The sequence below is a fragment of the Triturus cristatus genome, chromosome 12, assembly GCF_964204655.1.
Source record: "Triturus cristatus chromosome 12, aTriCri1.1, whole genome shotgun sequence".
In the NCBI taxonomy this organism is placed as follows: Eukaryota; Metazoa; Chordata; class Amphibia; order Caudata; family Salamandridae; genus Triturus; species Triturus cristatus.
In genome coordinates this window covers 799,372,788-799,398,986 of record NC_140595.1, presented here as the reverse complement: position 1 = coordinate 799,398,986, position 26,199 = coordinate 799,372,788, and the positions used below count along the sequence as shown (strand labels likewise).

The window sequence follows — 26,199 nt, the reverse complement described above, 5'->3', positions numbered from 1 at the left end:
TCAATCTATCGGCCGCCTTTGACACCATCTCCCACGGGACTCTAGTGAACCGTCTTTGAGAGCTGGGAATCAGGGGTACTGCCTTGAACTGGCTCAGGAGCTACCTAACTGATCGAACTTCGAAGGTACACATTGGTACCCTTGTCTCTCGCAACCAAGATAGACAAAGGAGTACCCCAGGGCTCCATTCTAAGCCCCACGCTTTTCAACCTATACATGGCACCCCTAGCTAGAGAGATCAGATCGCATAGTTTCGACACTGTGTCGTACGCAGACGACACACAACTACTGATCACTCTCGGCCCAGATCTAACGGACACCAAACTCCGATTTATGAAGTGCATGTCCGACATCAGCATCTGGATGCAAACTAATCATCTGCAACTCAATGCCAGCAAGACGGAGATCATTCTTTTTGGGAACCCAGGCTCTGTGGTCCAACGATTGGTGGCCTCCCAATCTCGGCCCTTGTCCATCTCCCAAACCGGTGGTCCGTAACCTTGGGGTGATGATCGATAATAACCTGCCTATGACAGACAATGTTAATCATGTGACGGGCATCTGCTATGGACTAATGCGTAGTCTTCGTAAGATCTTCCAATGGATCCCAGTTGTATCCAGGATGCCGCTGGTCCAAGGACTAATCATCAGTCGGCTTTATTACGGAAATGTCCTGATGGCTTCCATCAATGCAGAGCTTCTTACCAAACTCCAGGGGCTACAAAACACAGCTGCCAGACTTGTATTAAATCTACCTTCACGGGCCCTGTCGGCACCAAGACTGAGAGCTCTCCACTGGCTTCCCATCAGGAAATGCATCCATTTTAAGATCAATTGCCTGGTCCACAAAACCATCTATGGGAACGGACCATTCTATCTTGCCAAAAAACTAATCCGATATCAACCTACCAGAACACTCAGACCCTCAACCTAATATCTTCTCACCCCCTTTAAGATTCACACCGCCAGGAACGGCGGCAGATCCTTCTGGTACCTTGCCCCTACTCTGTGGAATTCGCTCCCATTGCAGCCACGTATGGAAACCAACCACAGACAGTTTCGTAAAAATCTAAAAACCTGGCTGTTCTGATCTTTCTTCTCCCTGCTGGTTCCCTCCACTCCCTTTCCTTCCCACTCTAGGGCTTAGGCCAGCGATTTGAGACCCACGGGTGATATGCGCGCTCCACAAAATCCTATGACTATGACTATACTCATTTACTAGCTGATTTCTACAACATTAAACCAGAAAACGTGGATTACCTTCCCTGATCAAGTTAAATTGATTTAATAGACTATTATGTTGCTCTATAGTAATCTGGGCCACGTACTGGGTTCACATGCCAACTTTCTTGCCTCTTAGTTCACTGATGGTTCGTGTTTAAAAACTATTACTTTTAATCAGCACTTCTCAGTGCAGTGTTGTAAAACGATGTATTAATGTCAAAGCTTCCATGTGTTAACAGAAATACGCTTTTTTGAATTTTGAATAGACTTTATCGTATTTTATATGGTGTTTGTTGTATGATCATAGGAAGCATTTTAAGGGCTTGGCTCATGCACGGGCTCTAACAGCCAAGCCAGACCCTTAGCTCGGCTCTATCTCTGCTATCCGTGTTAATTTGTTGGCTCGCTGACCAGGAATTGTGGATTTACCACTTATCGCCTAAACGAGGACCCAAACCTTCAAGACTTTCTCTCTGATGATTTCTGTACCTCTGACTCTAAGGCCCCCAAATGAAGATGATCACTTTCACACACAAGGGAAATGTAGCTTTAAACGTCTGTGTAAGAAGCGGAGCATGGTGCTGACACGCTGGTTCTCACCACACCAGGTGGCATAGAAATGTTGCAGATGCTTCTATAATTAGCAGAAATTATTAGACAAAAAGTGGGGAAAAATGCTTCTCATAAAATGCACAAAACTCTGATCTAGCTTACGGCTCCCCAAACAGATGAGTGCAATCTGAATTAACATGTTTTTATGGGCCTGGTTTAAGAGAATTGCTTGACACGTTCTCCATTTCTTCTAAAAGGGTACCCATACACTGGCTTTTCATAATCCTATAAGTGTAAATTTGGTCCACAAAGCCACCCCTTCACTGTCATCAGACCAGCCTAGGTACTCCCTGATTTTCAGACATCTCCACTGCCACCAGCAGCAACTCCAGTGAATCCAGGGCTGGGCTGGTCATACGGGACACAGATAAAACATCTGCCCAGCAGAGCATCAGGGGGCTGCTTTTAGGGTTGTAGGGACAGAGGAATCAAAAACAACCAGTACTCTATGTGCAAGAGAAAAGACAGAAACCTGTTGAGTTAGTTGTGTGGAGAATGTTCTTTTCTTAGGACAGAAACCCTCACCCCTCACCCTGAGGTGGCATGCTTGTTCATAAGGCTCCTCCTCACATAGGCAAGGGTGAGGTGCCAATGTAGGCTCTAACCCTAAAATTAGTGAAGCTCTTTGAAGCCTATGTATACTGGTAATGAAGTGAAGGCGTCCTTAAGTGTAATGACAGAGAGGGAACAGAAAGGGAAACAGCTAAAACTACCTGCTGGTGGACTGTGTGCTTTGTGTCCCAAGTCTGTAGATTAAAAATCCAGAGAAAATCTACAAACTCTGTTAAGCAGTCGATATGTTTCCGCCCAAAGAGAACTACCCACCAGCGTTCATAGAACATCAGAACAATAACCCTCTCTGTGAAGGAACCTATCACCTTTTGTAATCAAATCCTTATAGTGTGAATTTTAGTAAATCAAAAATGATTTGACCAGAAGTAACCAGGGATGGGAAGGGCATTCACCACCGCAAGGTAACATGTGGGGAAAAGAACATATATAACACCAAAAGTGGTTCTTTTAAACTGCAATTATGGTCACTGCTACTACTGTGCATTGCTACAGAAAGTCTGTCAGTTTTCTCACGGACAATGTTTCCTACACCAGCTAGCTCGCATAGTTTATAAGAACAATGTTTACTTCGCTAGCTAGATCGCGTAGTTCATAAGAACAATGTTTCCTTCACCAGCTAGCTAGCACAGTTCATAAGAACAATGTTTACTTCACTAGCTAGCTTGCGTAGTTCATAAGAACAATGTTTCCTTCACCAGCTAGCTCGCATAGTTCATAAGAACAATGTTTCCTTCACCAGCTAGCTCGCGTTGTTCATAAGAACAATGTTTCCTTCACCAGCTAGCTCACGTAGTTCATAAGAACAATGTTTCCTTTACCAGCTAGCTCGCATAGTTCATTAGAACAATGTTTCCTTCATCTGCTCGCTCGCATAGTTCATAAGAACAATGTTTCCTTCCCCAGCTAGCTAGCACAGTTCATGAGAACAATGTTTACTTCACTAGCTAGCTAGCACAGTTCATAAGAACAATGTTTACTTCACTAGCTAGCCCGCATAGTTCATAAGAACAATGTTTCCTTCACCAGCCAGCTAGTACAGTTCATAAGAGCAATGTTTACTTCACTAGTTAGCTCGCATAGTTCATAAGAACAATGTTTCCTTCACCAGCTAGCTCGCATCGTTCATAAGAACAATGTTTCCTTCACCAGCTAGCTCGCATCGTTCATAAGAACAATGTTTCCTTCACCAGCTAGCTCGCATAGTTCATAAGAACAATATTTACTTCGCCAGCTAGCTCGCATAGTTCATAAGAACAATGTTTCCTTCACCAGCTAGCTAGCACAGTTCATAAGAACAATGTTTACTTTACTAGCTAGCTCGCATCGTTCATAAGAACAATGTTTCCTTCACCAGCTAGCTTGCGTAGTTCATTAGAACAATGTTTCCTTCACCAGCTAGCTCGTGTAGTTCATAAGAACAATGTTTCCTTCACCAGCTAGCTCGCTTCGTTCATAAGAACAATGTTTCCTTCACCAGCTAGCTCGCATCGTTCATAAGAACAATGTTTACTTCACCAGCTAGCTCGCATAGTTCATAAGAACAATGTTTACTTCACTAGCTAGATCGCGTAGTTCATAAGAACAATGTTTCCTTCACCAGCTAGCTAGCACAGTTCATAAGAACAATGTTTACTTCACTAGCTAGCTCGCGTAGTTCATTAGAACAATGTTTCCTTCACCAGCTAGCTCGCGTAGTTTATAAGAACAATGTTTCCTTCACCAGCTAGCTCGCGTAGTTCATAAGAACAATGTTTCCTTTACCAGCTAGCTCGCATAGTTCATAAGAACAATGTTTCCTTCACCAGCTAGCTCGCATAGTTCATAAGAACAATGTTTCCTTCACCAGCTAGCTAGCACAGTTCATAAGAACAATGTTTACTTCACTAGCTAGCCCGCATAGTTCATAAGAACAATGTTTCCTTCACCAGCTAGCTAGCACAGTTCATAAGAACAATGTTTACTTCACTAGCTAGCTCGCATAGTTCATAAGAACAATGTTTCCTTCACCAGCTAGCTTGCATCGTTCATAAGAACAATGTTTCCTTGACCAGCTAGCTCGCATAGTTCATAAGAACAATGTTTCTTCGCCAGCTAGCTTGCATAGTTCATAAGAACAATTTTTACTTCACCAGCTAGCTCGCATAGTTCATAAGAACAATGTTTTCTGCACCAGCTAGCTAGCACAGTTCATAAGAACAATGTTTACTTCACTAGCTAGCTCGCATAGTTCAAAAGAATAATGTTTCCTTCACCAGCTAGCTCGCATAGTTCATTAGAACAATGTTTCCTTCACCAGCTAGCTCGCATCGTTCATAACAACAATGTTTCCTTCACCAGCTAGCTTGCATGGTTCATAAGAACAATGTTTACTTCACCAGCTAACTCGCACAGTTCATAAGAACAATGTTTCCTTCACCAGCTAGCTCGCATCGTTCATAACAACAATGTTTCCTTCACCAGCTAGCTTGCATAGTTCATAAGAACAATGTTTACTTTGCCAGCTAGCTCGCATAGTTCATAAGAACAATGTTTCCTTCACCAGCTAGCTCGCACAGCTCATAAGAACAATGTTTCCTTCACCAGCTAGCTCGCATAGTTCATAAGAACAATGTTTCCTTCACCAGCTAGCTCGCACAGCTCATAAGAACAATGTTTCCTTCACCAGCTAGCTCGCATAGTTCATTAGAACAATGTTTCCTTCACCAGCTAGCTCGCATAGTTCATTAGAACAATGTTTCCTTCACCAGCTAGCTTGCATTGTTCATAACAACAATGTTTCCTTCACCAGCTAGCTTGCGTAGTTCATAAGAACAATGTTTATGTCACATAGACGTGGTGACAACAGCTGCCGTCTTCGCAGGAGTGACAGCTGCAGACATCAGCAAGGTAGCAACTTGGGCATCTACACGCACTTTCATGAAGTAACACTGCCTCAACGCCCAGATGACATTAGAGATGTCAGTGGGGCAAGTGTATCAGTGCAACTGGTTCAACTAATGTGAGCCTTATTACCATTTCATGCTTCTGAGTATCACTTTATTTATTTCATTTTATTTATAGTCTTTTATAAAGCGCGAACATGACCATCGAGGTATCAGAGCGCTGTACAAAGACAGAGTTCAATGAGGGTGGTGGTACAGTAAGGCATAAGTCTCTAAAGAAATGTCGTACATTGGAGTCAAAAAGCGGGTTACAAAAAAAGAATGATACAGTATAAAATGGGGTACAAAATAGTAGGATACAGTATCATATTATGAAACGCTTTTCATAGAATCGAAACAAGTGATGCAAAGAATAGTAGGGTACAATATACAAAGTTGTGAATGAACAGTTCAAAGTCAATTCTCTTATGTCACATTTCTGTCTAGAAGTAAAGCTTGAACTTCTGTCTTGAAGAAATGATATGAGGTGATTGCCCTCATTGATGGCGGTAGTGAGTTCCATATTTTTGGAGCTGATCAGGTGAATTTGTACTTCCTTGAAAGTCATTATTCAAGCTATATTCTAGCTGTTCATTCTAAGAAAGATTGAATGTTGGAGAGGAAAAAGCAATGTACCCATAACTGCCGCTCCCCACTTTTAGTACCTCTCGTAGACTCTCCTCCAAGCCACCCACCGCCACGGTTATGAGGCTTTATTGTTTATAGTACTTGACAAGCAGCGAAGCTCTGAACAGCTCTGCCTCTGTGGGGAGCTGGAGCTCTGTATCTCTCCACCCCATTGTTTGGGCCACAAAATGAGGTGGAAAGATTACATAATTTCGATATCTGATTTCAATTATATTTGAGTGTATGGAAACACTGCTGTATTGACATTGACTACCGAGGTTTCCCAGCCTGACAATAGGGAATATTCGAGCTCGTGAATCTATGATACATACCAAAGTTGGAGAACTGTAGTTACAAGTAAGTAACTTTTGCTCCTTTTACCCGCCATCACAAGCGGCTATCTGGTCAATATGTTGTTTGTGGAAGGCAATGCATTTATTTTTACATTCCTTTTCATGCATGTTTGGTTTTGAGGACAGTATTACTGCCATATGACTGAGAAGAGGATAGGTCAGTGCAGTCCCTCACACTTCCTATGAAGAGAAACTGGGGTTAGGAGTATACATCACTAATCCGGCCTCAGTTACATTTCCATAGCGAGATTCAGAGAGGTAGAGCGGGCGACAGAGAAAGAAAGAGAGAGAGAAAAAGAATGAGAGGGTAGAGGGAATATAGTGAAAGAGAGGGGGAGAGGGAAAGAGAGAGAGGCTTAGATGTTGACAGAAAAGCCAAAGGATGAGAGAAAGAGAAGAGAGCAGATGAGCGAAATGGGAGGGGAGAGATAATAAAGAGAGGGCAAAAGAGAAAAGTAAACAAAAGGTTCAAATAGTGTGATGGAAGAGTGAAAGAGAAAGATTCAGAGACAGGGAGGCAGGAGCAGAATGAGTGAAAGAGGTGGCAATATATAAGAGAGATAGAATAGTAGAGAAATGGTTAGCGAAAGAGTTACAGACAGAAAGGGTAGTGGGAAAGAAAGAAACCTAGGCAGTGAGAGAGAGAGAGAGAGAGAGAGCGAGCGAAAAACGGGTAAAGAGAGAGGAATAGACAATCAGAGAGACCTGAGAGAATATAGGGAAAGAGACCTGAAGGGAAAGAGAGGTAGAGAAATAAAGTGAGAAAGGACGAAAGAGATATATAGTAGAAAGAGATGAGGATTTGACAGAGTGAGAGAGAGAGAGAGAGAGAGAGAGAGAGAGACTGTGAGAGAGAGAGAGAGAGAGAGCGAGAGAGAGAGAGAGAGTGCACGTAGAGTTTCCTGCTATGAGTCGCTTTTGGCATTGCTTTTCATTGGTGTATCATAGCCCGTCATTCTGTGCTTCTATACATATTCCTGCAGTTCACAATGCCTTCTGCTCAGAGGATGCTACAGTTCTGGGCCCACCGTTGCCAGCACCTTTTGACAAAAGCTAACCTCTCGTTTCCAAGCATCCAGGGTGAGACAAACATGAAGAATGTAAGCAAGAGGCAAAGTTTAGGCCTCGGTGAGACGTTCTCACTCGGAGCTCAGCTTTCTGCAGTGCTTGTGGTGCAAGTGGTGCTCATAATGTCACACATTTGGATTTTGCCCCCAAGGCCCATAGGGCGTATCTCTGACAGAGAGTAGCAAAGAACCAGGAGTCGCTATCACGGGAAACAGCCACTACAACACGGGCATCACATTGCGATGCCATTACAACGCGGTCGCTACAACGACCGCGTTGTTACCACGCAATGCCATTACTTCGCAAGTCATTACATGCTAACATTAGAAATAGTATAGTTTACTATACCAACACCTTCCCTACTGTTACGTAGGCTGGAGTTGGAATAGTAAATTATACATTTCCAATGTCAGCGCGCCATCTACTGCAAGTCGATGTAATGACTTGCGTAGTAATGGCTTTGCGTGGTAACAACGCGGTCGTTGTAACGACCGCGTTGTAATGGCACGCTTTGTGATGACTCACGTTGTAACTGTATAAAGTGAGCGCTGGGAGGGTTCATTTAGGACAGATTTCTGCCACATGTTGGACTCACTCGTGTCTTAAATGGTCTTAAATGGTATTTTACTACCAAAGAGAGAGGTAAATGCTTCTTTGTCAATGGAACTTCAAAGGCATGTGCTGAAACTGGCTGGGATTGTGGCGGCATTTGAGCACATGACTAGAGTAGACAAAAAAAACACACACACACAAAGCAACAACATCATACAATTAAAAGATAACAGGTACAGCCAGGGCCTTAGTAGGGATGAAAAAACTGGGGGTGGGGGGTGTCTCAAAGAGGCGTTGGCCTAAAACATGGAAGCTAAAAATCTGTGCTTGGCATAGTGTGCCGTCCGACTGGTATTTTGCTGCTTCTGTCATTGCATCTAGATATATAATACAAGTAACACTACACCTACAACAAGCCAGGACTGTTGGCTGTTAGTGGCGCCAAATAAATAAGCAACAACTATGGCTTCATTGTATAGAATACTGAAAATGCTTCAGTTCTGAAATGAGATTGTGAAAGAGCTATAACGAGTCTATTTGAAGTTACAACAAAGGCAGTGGAGGGTGGTACTGCTAAAGAGTTGAGATTTTGTTTTCATCCTGAGAGTGAGGGCAAAAAGGGAGAGCCCGCTAGGGACCCGTCTCAGCACCTGCTTTTTAGAACTGCCAGTGCTGAGCACCGGCAGGACCCGGCCCACTTAAAGCCCTGGGTACAGCACAGCAAAACAGTCAAAAGGTGAACAAAACACAACATCCACAGTAAAAAACAGCAACATCACATTGCAATTATGCTGTACAAAAGTACAACACCACACAAAATAAATGTCACCACCACAGCAAAATGCCACAAAACAAATATGCAAAAACATTCTTGTCACATATTGCCTTCTTATTCTTGTCACATATTGCCACCTCCAGAAATCTGTTCATAATACGATTGGGAAAAGTGTTAGCACCAATCACAGTCTTAATTACCACCAAGGACATGAAAAACTACCAATCAAAAATGTTTTGTGATCCGGCCATAGATTTGGTTTGTGTGAATCACAGTCAATACATATTATCAAGATATCACATTTGTAATTCCAAGAGTCTGCAGACCATGCTGCGCACCCTGCCTTCTCATCACCTCTCTCTCTTTGCTTTCCTAGGTGTCCTCTTCAGTGTGGAGACCACAGCCACGCATTTCGCTGTTCGCAATTACTGGAGAGGCTTCTTTGCGGCCACATGCTCCGCCCTGATGTTCCGCCTGTTGGCTGTGGTGAACAAAGAAAGAGGTATGTGGCTTTTGTCCAGGTCTCACCAAGGGTTCCTGATGGGTTTCAGGACAGACAGGTTGTCAATCAATCAATTGGGATTTGTACAGCGTAGCAAATGAACCGCTAGGGTATCCAGGTGCTGAGATCCTAGCTGCTCAGGTGGCCTCAGTTGAATATCCAGGTCTTGAGTCCTCTTCTGAACTCCTAAAGAGAGGGTGAGGGACAGAGATGGAGGGTGTTCCAGGACTTTGCAGCGAGGTATAGTAGTACCGTCCTCCACTGTTGCTTCGGTGGGGGGTTTGAGGGAGAGGAAGGCAGATCGCAGGAGTCTGGAGGGTTGGTAGAAGCTGAGGATCCCCCCACTCACACCCATTCAGTAGCAAAAGGATGGCGAACAAGAATTATTTCCCCATGTACCTGAATAGGGTCTTGTAAATAAACAGTTAATTGCATAACGTACAGTTTGCCTTTGTAACACATCAGATGATGGATATGTGCCACTGCTTCTACTTACTGATACATAGTTCAACCTAATGGGATTTCAAACAGTAGGGTGGGTGAGCACATTGTCAGCCTGCGAGTACTAGTTGTCCCGATGCATTCTGGTAATTGCAGTTCTCAATGGTGTTTATACTCACAGCCAATTAAGTGTTCGCCTCTCAATGGTGGTGCAGCCAGTGTTGGCCATCCTCATTTTTTGCCATAATGCAACAGGAGCACTGTTGCTAGCAGGCTGGCAGTGTGCTCCCCACCACCACAGTTTAAAGGTCCTTGGAGGATGCACATCATGAAGAAGCATCTGGGGCTTAAAGTTCTACTGAATCTGCAAAATTAAAAGCAGCTTCCTAAGCCTCCCAGACTGAAGCACGGCTCCCTGGGGAAGCAAAATCAGTATGAAAGGTATGTCCAGGGATTACCCTAAACTTTGGTGGAAGACTGTGTTGTGGTCATTTTAGTGTTCGACTGCAAAAACTCCAAAAGAGAGCGAGGACAAATGTTAAGACTACTCAAGCTTAACTAAACCTATAATCTATGGAAAAAAAAACTGACACCCGGCAGTTACAGGTAAGTAATGTTTTCATCTGCAGCACTGGATGTTTCATGGATTCACATGTTTGAACCATTCCCTGTCTCCAGGCTCCAGCCTCCTGCGGATTCTGAGCCTGTTGACCAAGACTAATCCAAGGATGTCAATCTGTGCCATATATCAATGCTGAAGAGCTGCATTCACAGCTTAGTAACGTATTCTCATTTTGTAAGTGTGCTGCATGAGAGGGGCCTGAACACCAGATTGCCTTCTATGCAAACATTACTATCTATTTCATGGAGGTAGCGGACACCCACGTGCACTTACACGAGTCTTGTATATGCTTTGTGAAGCTTCACTGATGTTTCAGTCCTTCTCATCATCCAGGCAAAATAATGATGTTTGTTGCCCAAGTGGAATTTATTTAGCAGACACCAATACCGAATACAGTTTGGCGCAGAATAATATCACGTTTCTGGCCCTACTTATCACCCATGCCTCTGAGTACACAGGTCCTCATGGTATTCCGTCTCTACTGAGACCCCTTTTCACTGACTTACAAAGGTGGAGTCAATCCAGGATCTCTTGGTGTAGCAGATCTTCAGTATCAAGATGGTCTTTCTCAATAGATTGTTGTTTGCACTGCAGGTCCTCCCAATCTCGCTCTGTATTGCTACAGTCTGTAACTTTCAGTGGATATTGGTCTTTCATTGGAAGACACAAAAGGCTGAGCAGTGACTCGCTTTGACTAAGCGGAGCTATCCAAGGATAAACACAAGGACCCAAATGAGTTCAAATCAAGTAGAATCTTTCCCGCCAAATTATTAGGACTCATACTGTGCAGCCGGAAGCCATTATCTAGCACTGTCCATCCCTACAAAGTGTTATGAAGAAAGAATCCTCCTTTGAGTCCAGCCATGCACCAAGTTCAAGCTCCGCCTCCACTGATGACAAAAGAGAACAGGCAGAGCATCAGCTACAAGTTCGTAGAAGTCTGCCCCCTGAGTTATTAAATAATGGACACTTGGATATCTATCCAAACTATATGAGAGTTGTCAGACTGACCAGCGCTTTGTGTACAAGAGCGTTCGACAAAGGTAGATTGAAAAGATTCTGCCTCTGGTGCAGGAGTAAAGGTTCACACACTCTTCATCTTCTTCCATATAAGGTGCTATTGGTACTCCTGCAATTAGCAGAAAGTGGTTTCTTACCATCAATCAAAGTTAAAATTGAGAAATGTAAAGAAGCCATCAAACAGCAATTGTTTCCTATTGCAAATAAACGTTTTTCAAAAGGCATGATTATAATTATTCCCCGGCTCTAAGAACCGACAACAAGATGAAAGACGAATGCAGCCAGATGTTATTTCCACTTCTCCTACCTGGAAGGATAATAGCTCAGTCTACTAGAGGCAATAGAGATAGGGAAACTCTGCGTGCATATAGTCTACTTCCGAAGACATATTAGCCACGCATGGAGATAAGCCCTCAGTCTGCATTCTGCATTGAAGCCCTCATGGCCAAGCGCTCTAGCCTTTTCCTCCTTCAGCCGCACCATGTGCAAATGAGCATTTTACATCCACTCTGCTGACATGGAAGCAGCCTTCGCGAACATCTGGCACCGACTGGTACCAAGAAGATGTTCAAGAGTGAAAGAGTTGAGGCCAGCAATTTAAAGATGTAATCAACAGAGTTTTTCTGACAGTAAGCAGTGGAGGACCCAGAACTTGAGAATAAGAAACCCATTATCCAACGCGGAGAACGTGCAAGATGATCACAAGACTCATTCTTTGGTGAAGAGTATCTTCTACTTGTTTGAGCTCTGGCCACTCAGTAATGATTATGAATTTCAAGAGCTTCAAGACCTCCTCTTTGTTAAAGTCTTCATCTGTCTCACTTGGAGCACATACTCTATATAGAAGAGCGGTAACAGGATGTATCCCCAAAAAAGGCTGAGATCCCGGCTGCCCTCCCCTTAGTTATCCTGCCCCATTTAAAATGCGGGGGAGATGCAGTTCCAGTGCTCAGTGAAAATGTTCAGCCCATGGGAACATTAATTATGTTGTTCATGAAGATGCAATTATGAGATCATGAATAACTGAAGTGACAGGAGGTCAGCCATGCTGTCCGGGCATGACTTACCCACTGCTACGTATCTCAATCCTGGTCTCCCATGAGACTGTCTGGCTTCCCGCCGCGGGATTGCTCAGAATCTAAATCCAGCTGGTTGATCTTCAGCGTAAGTTGGCTGCCGCCAAAGGTCTCACTGGACTACAAGGCAGCACCTTGCTATAAGGCTGTCTCTATTTCCATGCTTTGTGGGCGCGACACTGATACCATTATTGGCACAAGCAACACATCTGCAAAGGCTGCAGAAGTTTATTCTAAGAGTCTGTTATTTGTATGCTCTTTCCTTGTCCAAGAGATGTTGCTGGCCACAAGGACCATGTGTTCCAGTCGACTCTCGGCTCCTGTGGATTTATGGGTCTAGTTATGGAGGGTTAGTGTATTTACAACTTAACTGGGTTTTGACCTGGCACAGCTGACAATTGACCTGGTGACCTTTGCACTGTCTGGGACATCAAGAATACTTGTTGTTGAGTTAGATCTGGGCAGAGGTACATCATGTCAGTTTGCTGTTACAGCAGTGAACAGAACAGACATACAAACTGTGGTGAAAATAGAAAAGGGGTAGCATCTTGCATTGCTTTTAAACGTGCTGGAGTCTATGTTCTTCTTCTATCCAAAATGTATCATTTTATTACCGTATCCGGTAGAGACTTTTCAGAAGAAAATGTCAGCAACGGCTTTAAAACAGGCTCACCCTGATGTGGAAGCAGAGTCATCTTAAGGATTTGGGGGGCCCCGGGCAAAAAACACTGCCAATAGGCCCCGTGAAGCTTAGACCAGGGGCCTCCAGCTGCATCATTCACACATGGCTGGGGCTCTTCTTCTGGTCCAGCCAGAACTTGTTAGAATTGCATGGAGAAGGTGGAAGACGAATCTCATTCCTTATTTTTCTGCACACTGTATGGAAGCCCTAAAGGGAAATGGCCATGAAGACATTCAGAAGTCTCAGGCTGCTGCGGGCCTGACCACAGTGGGCACCTCCAGGTCTGCTTCTGCTTCATCTCAGTGTCTGCGGAGACCTTGGCGCGAACGCCGTGGTTCACTTGCATCTGTTCCTCAACTACTTTTGTTCAAAAATAATTGCTTTAAAATGTCTTAACTTTTTATGTATCGTCCTATGCTTTATTACTCTGGTTTTGTGGGTTGACATAGAAATGAATGACTTTTAACCGAGTTTGGCAATTGTTTCTGAGACAGATGTTTTTTTAGATGCCTTTTCATGGGCTGATATTAATAACAAATAACTCCTGCTAACATTGCCCTTGTGATGCAGATGTTTCTGATGGAGATGTCTTTATCATAGATACTCCTTCCTGGTTATTTTTGCTAATATAACTCTTGTCCATGGCTCTTTGTGATGTTGATGCCGCCTTCAAGGCTACTGTTAATGGCACCCACTAATATTACTCTTGTTCTTATATCTGATATAGAGTCTTGGTTCCAGGGGGGGCTTTTTATGGCTTTTGTCATTTGCTCCTCGTCATATTTTGTTCTTTGAACTGTATTTAATTGTTATACTGTTGCTTATTATGAAGTTGTTCTTTGCATTGGCTTTATCCATTTCACCTCATTATGTATTTATTGTTTATTTTGCCCCTTTGCAGACTTGGCAGAGTCGTAGAGTGTTAAGGGGGAGGCAATAGAGAAACGTGTATTCCCACACTGAGCTGCTACAGATGAAAATAGTTGGGCAGACAGGAACAATAATAAAAATAACAATAACTCTTATTATGATTACATGATTGTTCTTATTAAGAGTAGTAGTCTTGGTATTAACATGCCGCTGTGCAGCTGCGGTTTGCCAATCGAGGGACTTTTCGTGACGGTCTCTCGTTCGCCACCACTGAGGGTCCTCTGATATGAACCGTTTTCAATAGAGGTGCAATGTGAGCCCTGATGAAGGAGGAAGGAAAGAACCCTTGAGAGACGGAGGCTTTTACAATGTGCGAAGCTGGAGGCGCAGGGTATGCAGACAGATTCTGGGGGATTTGTTTCGAGAAGAGCCTCATCAGAGTAGGGAAGTCATCTCATGCCACACATAATGTTTGTGGAGAAGTGATGACTGGAAAAACAGGAATCATCAATTACATAAAAGGTGATGGCAGAAATGTTTGCAATATGTTTAACCACTGGCAATTGCTCAGGGTAGCATTCCAACCCATCGTTCTTTTGCTCATCCGGCTCACCTCAGATTAGACCCATCCATATGCTAATGAGTCTTGACCCTGCTCCTCATGGAACAGTCCAGCCCGAACCGCCAGCCCAGGTCCTGCTTGAACATAAACACAAGCAAACCAGGACCGGTTTAGCCCGTTTGGGGCTCTCTGGTGGTCTGTAGCTTGGTTCCAATGGCCCTGGGCATGGAATTGCATTAATAGTTGTAAAGCTTTAAAATAGCTCTGAGGGCCTTCTCCACTGACAGGCGGTTGCACTAGGAGACGTCTTCACCGGATAACTATTCTTACATGTAACAGTATGCCTTTCTCGACCCTGTTTTCCCTGCAGAAACTGTTGCTGTTCTCTTCACTACCAGCTGGAGGGTGGAGTTCCCTTTTGACCTTCCTGAATTCCTCTCCTATGCCATTTTAGGGTGAGTAAGAAGCCTTTGCATTATGAGATGAAATAAACCCTTCAGAGTTTTCACAGTCTTTGAGTGTGGAGTGCAAGAATGGGGGTGTGAGAACAAATTAAAAATTAGAAACGGTGATCTATTGAGATCCAGACACAAAGGTGGAATCTGCAGATCCTTAACGCAATTAATAGTTCTTTCATTGAATATATTGTATGCAAATTTTACAATAAAGCATGTTTTAATAAAAGTTTAATGATTCTCAAAACTGATACGTAGTAGGTAAATCGAATAAATCTTTTCTGAAGTAACAAAATGAGAAAGTTAACAAGTTGTTCCTCAGAGGGACATGAAGGATGTGAGGTTAGGAAAAGGAACTAGTTTAGGTGGGACAGTGGAAAGGTGTTCTTTGAGCCGCTACAGGGCGGGGTGACCATGTCACCTGTCTCCCTACTCTCCATGTTAGGGCCTCTGTATGACTGGGCAGCCCCATCCCCAAGGCATGGTTAATTCCAGGGGTTACTATTACCATCTATTACAATCTGGAACCAGAGGATAGCCTAACCCATAAGGAAACAGGGAGCACCAAACAAATTCCCCATTTTTCAGCAGCTGAACTATCTTGGTAAATCACACACCGGGCCCGGGAGATACTGCAGATCTTGAAATGCTAATGGGACTGGTAAACCCTGCTACCAGCCCCACTGGGATTACCGTTGGATTCCTAATGAAATAGGCAGGAAGTTGAGATACATCTTCCACACCCAGGAAGTTCACCAGAGTGACAGCCCTCTTATGGAGATACAATTGTTCCCAATGGGAAACAGGTCAGAAAATTGCAGATAAGCCCTTTAAAGACCTCAAACAGGATTTGAAGTGGTGCCAGCGTCTTTCTCCTCATCAATGATTAGTGCGGCCTTTTATTTTGCACAGAGCCTATCTTACCCCAGTCAAGATCCAACGCTACTTTCACACGCTCATGGCGTCCTGCCCCCGATGTCGAGTAGAGGGAGCTGACTTCCTCCATATGCTGTGGAGCTGCCCTCGGATTAGGGATTACTGGTGGGAGGTGTGGTCCTTACTCTGCACTATTACAGACAGGGAGATCGAATTTGGCGTGGGTCCGTGTTTGTTACACTGGTTCCCTCACACTTCAAAGACTAAAATAACCAGTAAATTTATAGATCTAGGGCTGGTGCTGCCCAAGCGGGAAATTACTGCTAATTGGAAGACGCAGCGTGGGCCGAGGTTACAGAAGTGGAGGGCGGACTTTACCCGGTGGCCAGACTGTGAAATGATTATTAGATTGCAGGCGGCCACCCGTGCTCATAGCGACAGGGCATTGGAGTCAGCCCATGCCTGGGGGACACTGGCAGTACTATTGAAAGCTGCAGACTCTAATGGGGATGAGGCCTTGGAGAATGGGCAGGTGCAGAGTCAATCCTCTACTGTATCGGGTTAGAGGGGTGCAGGGGGGATAAGACACTGCCTCACTTGGGTTCTCAGTGGTCCTGTGGTAGGGAAGAATACGGGGTACTTTACAAGGAACTGAGTGCCTTGATATATAGTCAGCCAATAAGTCATGCCGGAGGAGTTGTGGGAAGTGGGTGGAGGGAGGGGGGCGGGGATGTTTTACGGTATAGATGATCGATTTAGGATTAGTTGTATTGATTATGCACTGGACCTGTTGAGTGAGGGCTCTACTATTCATATGCCTGTAACATGACCTTGCATGGAGATTTGATGGTGGAATTACTGGAGGCTATATTGCAAGGTGTATAGGGGGAGCGATAATTCAGAGAGTATGTCATCAGGTACCACTGGGCATGGCTGTACTAGGAAAGCTGTCCATTTGGAGGTTTTACGTCAGTGTTGATTGCTGACTATAATATGCTTGCATGATCTCAAATGTTAATAAACATATTTTACAAAAAAAAAAAAAAAAAATCAATGATTAGTGCGACTGTTTACCGAGCTTGCAGTTCCAGGCTTCTGTCATGGCATCACTTCAAGAACAGTTTCCTGGCTGTGGCTCACTACCCTGAAGCCTGATGCTGAGCTAAAAATACTGGACCTGCCATTATTTGGCTTAGATGTGTTTGGCCAACAAGCGGAGGAGGAAATACTGCAATTGAAAAACTATGCTGAAAAAGTAAAGCCATTAGTCTGAAGGAATGGAAGCATTTTTTGAATTACAATTCCTCCATAAGGGTTGTCCATATTATCAATGCCATGTGTATGGTTCAATCCCGTTGGTGGAAAACAGAGGTGACAGTTCGGTGCTGATTGTTATATGAGATAGCTACACTTCACGGTTCCTTCTCCATCGGTTCTACCAACATGGACATCACAACTTGCACCAGGAAATTATGTGTCTGATGAAGAAACAAACAATGGAATTGGTGTGTTCATACAATTCTAGGTTTAAGGCTCACCCTCAAGTGGAGAAGAAGAGAGAAATTCCATGAGCTTGTATTTTATCAGATATTTCCCCATCTCCAGGAAGGAACTTGGATGTTTGTGCCCACTGCTTTCCAGTGGCAAGGAACACACAACATGTCTGCAGTTGGATGTGGGCAAATATTATTTCCAGTATTCAGTGCTCCCCTTCAGGTTGATATCTGTGCTACAAACCTTGTAACACAAAAGTGTATGGCAGTAGTGGCTGTCTATCTATGACATCAAAAGATCTTCGTCTACATAGATCCAGATGACTGGCTCATTACAGTAGACAGTCCAGTGGAGAAGAAACTGCATCTTTAGTCCATCTCCTTGATGCATTTTCTGGGTCTACACATCACCTTGCAGAAGTCTGCCACAACCCTAACTCAAATTCTGTCTTAAGAGCAACTCTGATCACTAAAGAAAGTGCTTCTTACGAAAGAGAGAATGGCATCAGTTTAGAAAACAATGTAAAGACCAACGAAAATATAGACACATTTCTGCCTTCTGAGAACAATGGTGATGTGCATCTCCACTGTCCCAAATGCAAGACTGCACATGCAACCTCTTCAACAGTATCTTGAAGATCAATAGACATAGTAGGATGACAATCTAATCCAAGTGTGAGAGGGCGGGAACTAAATGTGGAGAGGGGGTATTGATGCCTCTCATCATAACTGTATCCTATAGACATTCAAGGGGGAGGTTGTGCAGTGGAGAGAGTCTTCTGCTGGTTTCTTTCACCATCCAGCAACCAGGCATCTATAAACAACCCCCAACACATCAGCACACCAGGCAGAGTGATACAGGGCAGATTTACAAACATTTCAAGCAATGCAGCGCAGCAACGCACGGCAACTTGCTGCACTGTGTGAAAGGGAGACATTAGAAATGCATCACATTTACAAAGATCGGGTGCACTTGTGCTGCCTGCTTGCGCTGGCGCACTGCGTGCTGCGCAGAGCCAATGCAGGCCCACTTGCACTAATTACCGTACGAGCTGAACGTAAGTAGAGTAGAGGAAAGTGGCATGGAGTGACTGAAGTGAAGTGGAGTGTCATGAAGTGGCATGGAGCCGTGTAGAGGGGGGCGTGGCTCGTGAGCTCAGAGCTCCGCACAGGCCCAATGCATTATTCTGATTAAATTGCTGTTGCCTCAACTTCTGACGACTGTTTCGGGGGCCTTTCTATTATATGGGACTCCAGAGGGGCCCCTCACCTAGAAATACGGCCCAGAGGTTACTCGCTGCTCGCTGGGATAGCTCGCATTGCGGCTGACGCCATTTTACAGCTGGTGAGGTGGGCGGAGCTCCACCGATGCGGCGCTGCTGGAGCGCCTTGCCCCATCCTTGAAGAGTTGTAACGGGGGTTCCCTGTGGCAAGCTATGACTGGAAGCGGGGTGCTTGCTGCAACTGGCCCCATCGGTTCTGACCCCCACTCTGGCGGAAAGACTGGCGGGAAACCCCAAGGGAGGAAAGGGGGTGTGCCAGCCTCTGCCAACCCCACCCCTCAGGTAGGGGAGGCGAGGTGAAGCACATCTCCGGGCTCTTGCCTTCTTGAAGATGGCAAGCCCTGCCCAATCAGAACTAGGCTACTGCCCCCCTCCCACAGGAGAGTGGTAGGATAGGGGGTGTACCCACTCCAGGGAAGGGACCCATTGGTCCCTGCCCTTTACCTACCTGTAACGCCCCTAAATTTAGTATTTATGGGCACCCTGAACCTTCCTTCCTCAGATCCCGAATCCGAAACAAGAAAGAAGATCAAGAAACAAGAAGACCTGCCACGCAGCTGCTAACAACAGGAAGACACCAACTGATTTGGCCCCAGCCCTACAGGCCTGTCGACCCTCGAACCTGCTCCATCTAAACCACCGGCGTCTCCAGTGGTCAGCAACCTCAAAAACCCTGGACGACCTGACTGCCTTGTAACTCTAAAGAAACTGGGACTCCCACGAGCAGTGGCCCTGCGCAACAAAAAGCAACAACCCCTGGCACTAGCCAGGAACCACGAACCCTGCACACTCTGCACCCGCCAAGCCTGGTCTGTGCGGACAAACCCCTCGAGGGCGTCCCCCTGGCAACTTTGACCCAGAATCCAGCACCCAAGGACCCACCTCGACGCTCCTGACGACGCCTGCAGCCTCAGAACCAGGGACCCCTTCAACCGCGACCAGCTGAGGGTAAGATTTCCCAACGCCAAAAGGCACCCCTGCACCCGGCGCCCTGCGGCCCCCTGTGCCCATCTCCTGGATGTCTACCTATCCTCCAACTACCTAACTTACCTCTCAAAGTGGTGGTCGCACCTGAAGAATCTTCGTCCCCGAGCTTGCAGCCTTTGTTCGTTTTGTATCTTCTCCATAGAAATCCATTGAGATCCCGACAGCTCAAAAGCACCGTGCACCCAGCCGCCAGAGTGCCCCTGGGAGTGCAACACCTATCCTCAACTACTTCCCCATTTGCCCTGAGCAAGTGACCAGGAGCCCAGCTCCCACAGCCGTGCGGCCTGCTAGCCAGCAGCCACCAACCAAAGGCCCCCCGCCCGCCATAGGATAACATTGGGCCTAACTCTCTTTGCAACCGGCTGCCCCAGTGCCGCTGAGGGTGTAACAACTGTACTTACCTGACCCTGGGAGACCCCTGAGTCTATGCTCAGAACCTTAACTCTGCCAGTCGAGTACTTACCCAAAAGCCGATAACTCACTTGATTCTACTGTGTCGATTTTTGAAATTTAAAAATAATCACCTAAAATCAGCCGAATTACGAAAATAAATTTACTCACCTGTTATTAGGAGAGATCCCAGTGCTGGATCTTGGTGCCCAGCACTGACCCTGAAAAGTAATTACAACCGTACTTACCTATAACTTGATTTTCCTCCATAGGATAACATTGCCTGGTTTTTGCCAGAAATTCTTCTAAGTGTCGATTTTTGAAACTTACAAATATTTGCTAAAAATCACCTGTATAACAAAAACACATTCTTTCAACTGTTTACAGGAGATGCACCAGTGCTGGATCAAGGAACCAACACTGAGTTAGAAAAAGTAACGATAACCCCACTTACCTGCTAAGTGAATTTCTTCCCATTGGATAACATTGGGGATTCTATGTGAAAAAGTTTGTCAACTTTTAAAATACAATAATATTCCTTAAAAATCACAACTGTAACCAATACGTTTTTACTTAACTGTTTACAGGAGATGTCCCAGGACTGAATCTAGGATCCAGTCCTGTGGTAAGAAAAGTAATCCAAAAAGTAATCAATTGCATTTAACTAGAAATTCCCGTTGAGCTCAATGTATTATTGTGCTTGAAAATGTGTTGCCTATTGCAACAACTGTAACTATTGCATTCAAAAGTCTATTGCCTATTGAAAAGTATTTAACTAAAGCATCTCATTCTGAGAAAGTATATTTTGATACCTATTGTTGGTTCTAAAATAAAACTACTATATATTTTTATATACAAACCATTGGCCTAGAGTTCAGTTTTTGAGTGTGTGAGAACATTTGCTGACTGAGTGTGTACAACAAATGCTTTACATTGCCCTCTGATACTGCCTTACTGATCGACCAAGCTACCACTTTAGAGTGTAAGGTTATATCTGACTTTAGCCTCTGCCAAACCTCTAGGGACTGTGGACTCTGTGCACACTGTACCTATTTGGGAACAGTATATACAGAGCCACTTTCTTACAGAGGGTAATGTGGGTAGAGCCATCCGGGCCCTTAAAAGCAACCTGGAATTTTGGGGGATCTTACCTCTCTCGGTGGCCAGCCGAGTGGCCCTCCTTAAAATGGTGGCAGTTCCTAGGCTACTGTATTATTTTCGAACCCTGCCAGTCTGGATACCTGCGTCGATTTTTAAACAGCTTCAATCGATGATCACGGGTTTTCTCTGGGCTGCTGGCAGACGATGGGTGGCGCTGAAAACCCTAATGAGGCTGAAGGCTGACGGTGGACTGGCGGTGCCTGACTTTGTGACATACTATTTGGCGACCCAATTAGTGTGGCTTACCCAAGCAGTAGCACTGGAATTTCGAGGACCGGACGAGCGGGACGATGGGCGGCCCCTGGGCAGGTACTAGCTCGAAATATTTTACAGGTGCCACTGTGGCTCAAGACACTCACTAACGAGTTACGAATGTTTCGGCTTTGTTGGAACAGGAGTCAGAGGAGAGAGCAGATTGCGCATTCCTATGCCCCTGAGATCCCTTTGGCCATGCACTGCTCTACCACACAGGGCAGCTGAACCGCGCTGACCGACTAGAGGGAGAAGGGTCTGTATGCATTAGGGGACCTATATGAGGATAGCACCCTGCTTCCCTTCAATGCATTTCAGGACAGATACGACCTGCCTCGCGGGACTTTCTGCTCCACTCGGCCCTTGTCGTGGCCATCCAAAGCATTGGAGAGAAGGGTCGTCTGAACCGCAACCCTCCATGGCTTGCCAGTATGTAGTATTAGCGGCAGGAACCTTTAATGCAGACACCTGCCTATATAGGCGTATGGCGCACGAGGCACTGACTCCGTTGCTGGCGCTGCTGCAGAAGTGGGAGGAGGACTTAGACGAAGAGATCCCCGAGAAGGTGTGGGCTGAGCTGGTTAAACGGGCGTGGACAAGCTCTCGAAATGCCTGTTTCCAGCTAATGCACTTTTTTTATACTGCATAGGCTGTACCTCACCCCAGAAAAAATTAACACTTACTTTGGCACGGATACAGCGCTGTGCCCGTGATGCAACACGGAGGGTGCGGATTTCCGCCACATGATGTGGGCCTGCCCCCAGCTTGGGAAGTATTGGGAGGAGGTAGTTCCGCTATTGTGCCACACTACTGAGAGAGAGATAGAACCCACTATAGGCCCTTGTCTGCTTCACTGGTTCCCCCACACATCCAAGAACAAGATCACTAGTACATTTTTGGACTTGGGCCTTCTTTTGGCTAAAAGAGACATTACAGCACTTTGGAAATCCAGGCGGGGCCCAAGTGTTCAGAGGTGGAAAGCTGACCTCCTTAAATGGGCGGAATGTGAGGGCACTGTTAGATTACAGCTTGCTAGCCGAGCGAATAGCGAGAAAGCTTTGAAGGCCACGAGGGCTTGGGAAGCACTAGTAACCTTACTGAAAGCCCCGGACGCTGCTCTGGATGTAGACCCCACGGCTGGAGACTTGGCTGTTTCACCCTGACTAATGTATAGTCAATTCCTTGCTGTCTGTACCTATTGTATCCCTGATCACATCTACCTCTGTCGCTACAGAATTCCCTGGTAAACACTGCAGCATATCTCTATTGTGGTTGTTTGTGCTACACCCTGCTGTTATCATAAATTTTGCTCTGTGTGACACGCTGGGGAGGGGGGAGGGATAAGAGGGTGGGGGGTTAGGTTCATTTGGTATTCTTACAGCGTGCCGCTCAGGTACTGCTCTTATGTATCTCATTGATAACTGGCCATTACTAATATGTTTGCTTCTCAACAATCTGGGTGTCAATTGGTGCTATTACTTCGAGGAATGGTACACAGTATCTGTTGGCTATGGCTATGTAACTTGTACTTGGGTGCGACCAGAGTATGTTGTTGATAAATGAGCACCAGTTCGCCTTTGTATCCTGATCATGATTGAATACGTTTGTTTGTTTTGGAACTAATAAAAACATATTTTAAAAAAAATTCAGACCTGTAGAGTGTTGTGGAGTGTCGTGGAGGGAGTAGAGTGTCGTAGAGTGGCGGGGCATAGAGCGGAATTGGGTTGAGTGAAGTAGAGTGTCATGGACAGGTTAAGAGCAGAGTGGAGTGCATAGAGGGTGTTGCATAGAGTGGAGTAGAGTGTTGTACAGTAGAGTGGCATAGAGCAGAGTAGATTGTCAAACAGTGGAGTGGCATACAGTGGAGTAATATAGGAGAGTGTAATGGCATAGAGTGGAGTAGATTATTGTTGAGTGGATTGGTGTAGAGCAGAGTGGTGTGGAGTGGCATCGAGTTTCATTGAGTGGAGTGGCATAGAGTGGAGTGGAGAATAGTGTGTTGTAGAATAGAGAGGAGTAAAGCGGCATGAAGTGGCATAGAGGGAGCTACATAGAGCATCATAGAATGGAGAAGTGTTGTAGAGTGGCATAGAGTGCAGTAAAGTGTTGTAGAGTGGAGTAGAGTGATGTAGAGTGTAATGGTGTAGAGTGGTGTAGCAGGCAGTGGCATAGCGTGCACTAGCATAGAGTGAAGTGGTGCAGAGTATAGTGGCATTGAGTTCAGTGGCAGAGAGTGCAGTCTTGCAGAGCAGAGTGTCGAAGAGTGCAGGGGCATACAGTACAGCAGTGCAGATTAGAGTTGTGCAGAGTAAAGTGGTACAGATTAGAGTGGTGCAGAGTGCAGTGCCGTAGAGTACATGAATACAAAGTAGACTAGAGTGGCGTAGAGTGCAGTGACATAGAGTGGATTGGTGTAGAACGGCGTAGTGTGCAGTGGCGTAGTATGCAGAGGCATAGAGTATTGCAGAGTGGAGTATGGTAGTGCAGAGTGGGATGGTGCAGTGTAGTTGCCGTAGAGAGCATTGGTTTTGAGTAAAGTGATGTTAAATGTATTGGCGTAGAGTTCAGTGGTTCAGAGTAGAGTGGCGTAGAGTGGAGTGGTGCAGAGTAGAGTAGAGTGGCCAAGACTGGAGTAGTGTAGAGTGCAGTGTCATAGAGTGCAGTGATGCACAGTAGAATAGAGTGGTGTGAAGTGTAGTGTCATAAAGTGCATTTGGGTAGAGTGCAGTAGAGTGGCATAGAGTGTTGCAGAGTAGAGTGCAGGGGCACAGAGTAGAGTGGTAGAGGGTAGAGTGGCATAGAGTTTGGTGACGGAGAGTTCAGTGTTGCAGAGTAGAGCATTTTAGAGTGGTATACAGTGCATTGGTGTAGAGTGCAGTGGTGTAGAGTAGTGCATAGTAAAGTGACGTGGGGCGCAATGGTGTAGAGTGGAATGGCATAGATTGCAGTGGCATAGAATAGAGTGTTGCAAAATATAGTGGTTTACAGGCCAGTGGTGTAGCGTGCATTGGCGTTGAGAGCACTGGCGTAGAGTGCAGCTGCGTAGAATAAAGTGCTGTTGAGTGGAGTGGTGCAGGGTAGTTTGCAGTGGAGTGGAGTTCCATAGATTGGAATGGTGCAAAGTGGAATGGAGTGGCATAGAGTGCTGTGAGGTAGAATAGATTTTTTCGGAGAAAAGTGCAGTGGCGTAGAGTACAGTGGTGCAGATTAGATTGGAGTGGCCTAAAGTGGATTGGTGTAGAGTATAGTGCACTGATGTAGAGCGCAGTAGAATGGTGCAGAGTAGAGTGCAGTGGCATGGAGTGCAGTGGTGCAGAGAAGAATGGCATAGAGTGCAGTGTTGCAGAGTAGAGTGGCCTAGAGTGAAGAGGCATTGAATAGAGTGGTACAGAGTAGAATGGTGCAGATTAGAGTGCAGTGTATAATGGTATAGAGTTCAGTGGCAGAAAGTGCAGGGTTGTAGACTAGACTGTGTGTTGCCTAGAGTGAATTGGCATGGCGTGCAGTGGTGTAGAGTGGTGCAGAGTAGAGTGGCATAGAGTAGAGTGATGCAAAGGGGTGTAGAGATCAGTGACAAAAAGTACAATACCATAAAGTGCAGCGGCATATAGTGCAGTGGCATAAAGTATTGCAGAGTAGAGAATAATGGCATAGAGTGCAATGGTGAAGAGTAGATTGGCATAGAGTGCAGTGGCAAAGTGTGCGTTGGTTTTGAGTAAAGTGGTGTAGAGTGCATTGGCGTAGAGTGCAATGTTGCAGAGTAGAGCGCAGTGGCCCACAGTAGAGTGGATTGGCCACGAGTGGAGTGGCGCTGAGTGCAGTGGCGCCAAGTGAGTGTAGTCGTGTAGAGTAGATTGTTTCAGAGTAGAGTGGAGTGGTGCACATTAGAGTACAGTGGTGTAGAGTGCAGAGAAGATTAGAGGGGCGTAGAGTGGATTGACATTGAGTGCACTGGTGTATTGTGGTGTGTTACAGAGTAGGGCACATTGGCCTAGAATGCAGTGGCACAGAGTGCAGTGTTCAAGAATAGAGTGGCATAGAGTGGAGTGGCGCAAAGTGGAGTGGTGTGGAGTGCAGTGGCAAAGAGTGCAGTGGTGCATAGTAAAGTATTGTGGGGTAGAGTGCATTGGAATAGAGTAGAGTGGTCAAGAGTAGAGAGGCGTAGAGTGATGTAGAGTGAAGTGACGTAAAGTGGAGTGGTGCAGAGTAGAGTGAAGTGACTCAGTGTGGAGAGGCATGGAGTGGAGTGGGATAGTGTTGAGTGGTGTATAGTAGACTACCGTGGTGTGGAGTTGTACAGAGTAGAGTGTAGTGAGGTAAAGTGAACTATGCATGGTTTGGTAGCAAACTGCCATTACAGACAACACATCCTCAATTGAAATGACCATTACATTTGCACAGATATATAGTTTTACTGATCTAAGTATACAGCACAAAAACAATAATGTGTGGAAATGTCATCACCTAGTGTATTGATTAGTTTTGATCCTAATAAAATATGTGTTTCCACCACACCAAATAATGTGCTTCATTTATGCTTTTCTGATTCTGATATATTCTGAAATATCTGCACAGTTCATTTACAGATATTTAATTTATGTTGTGCTCTAGAAAACAAAATAACACTGTACAGCCTTCCCCAAACACACCCTCATTAGCCAGCATGATTGTCACATAAATCCTCTCACTTTTGAAGTCACTGAAAGAAAAGTAAACACCATGCTCCCTGGAAAGCAGAGCCTGTCAATTGACCTCTGTCTTTGAATGCATAGCAAATGTGACAAGATAAGAACAATATTTAAAGGCCTATTTACAAAAATCG

The 26,199-nt window shown here is 45.2% G+C and overlaps 1 protein-coding gene across 2 annotated transcripts in view; it reads left to right on the top strand.

The window, feature by feature from the left end:
• Window positions 1-26,199, top strand: part of LOC146782882 (chloride channel protein ClC-Kb-like) — a 260,608-nt gene that overhangs the window by 116,225 nt on the left and 118,184 nt on the right. For both annotated transcript variants that reach the window (XM_085637370.1, XM_085637369.1), the window contains exons 7-8: window positions 9,082-9,207; window positions 14,851-14,935. In XM_085637370.1, coding sequence (XP_085493496.1) covers window positions 9,082-9,207; window positions 14,851-14,935 — 211 coding nt within the window. The remainder of the gene's footprint in view (window positions 1-9,081; window positions 9,208-14,850; window positions 14,936-26,199) is intronic.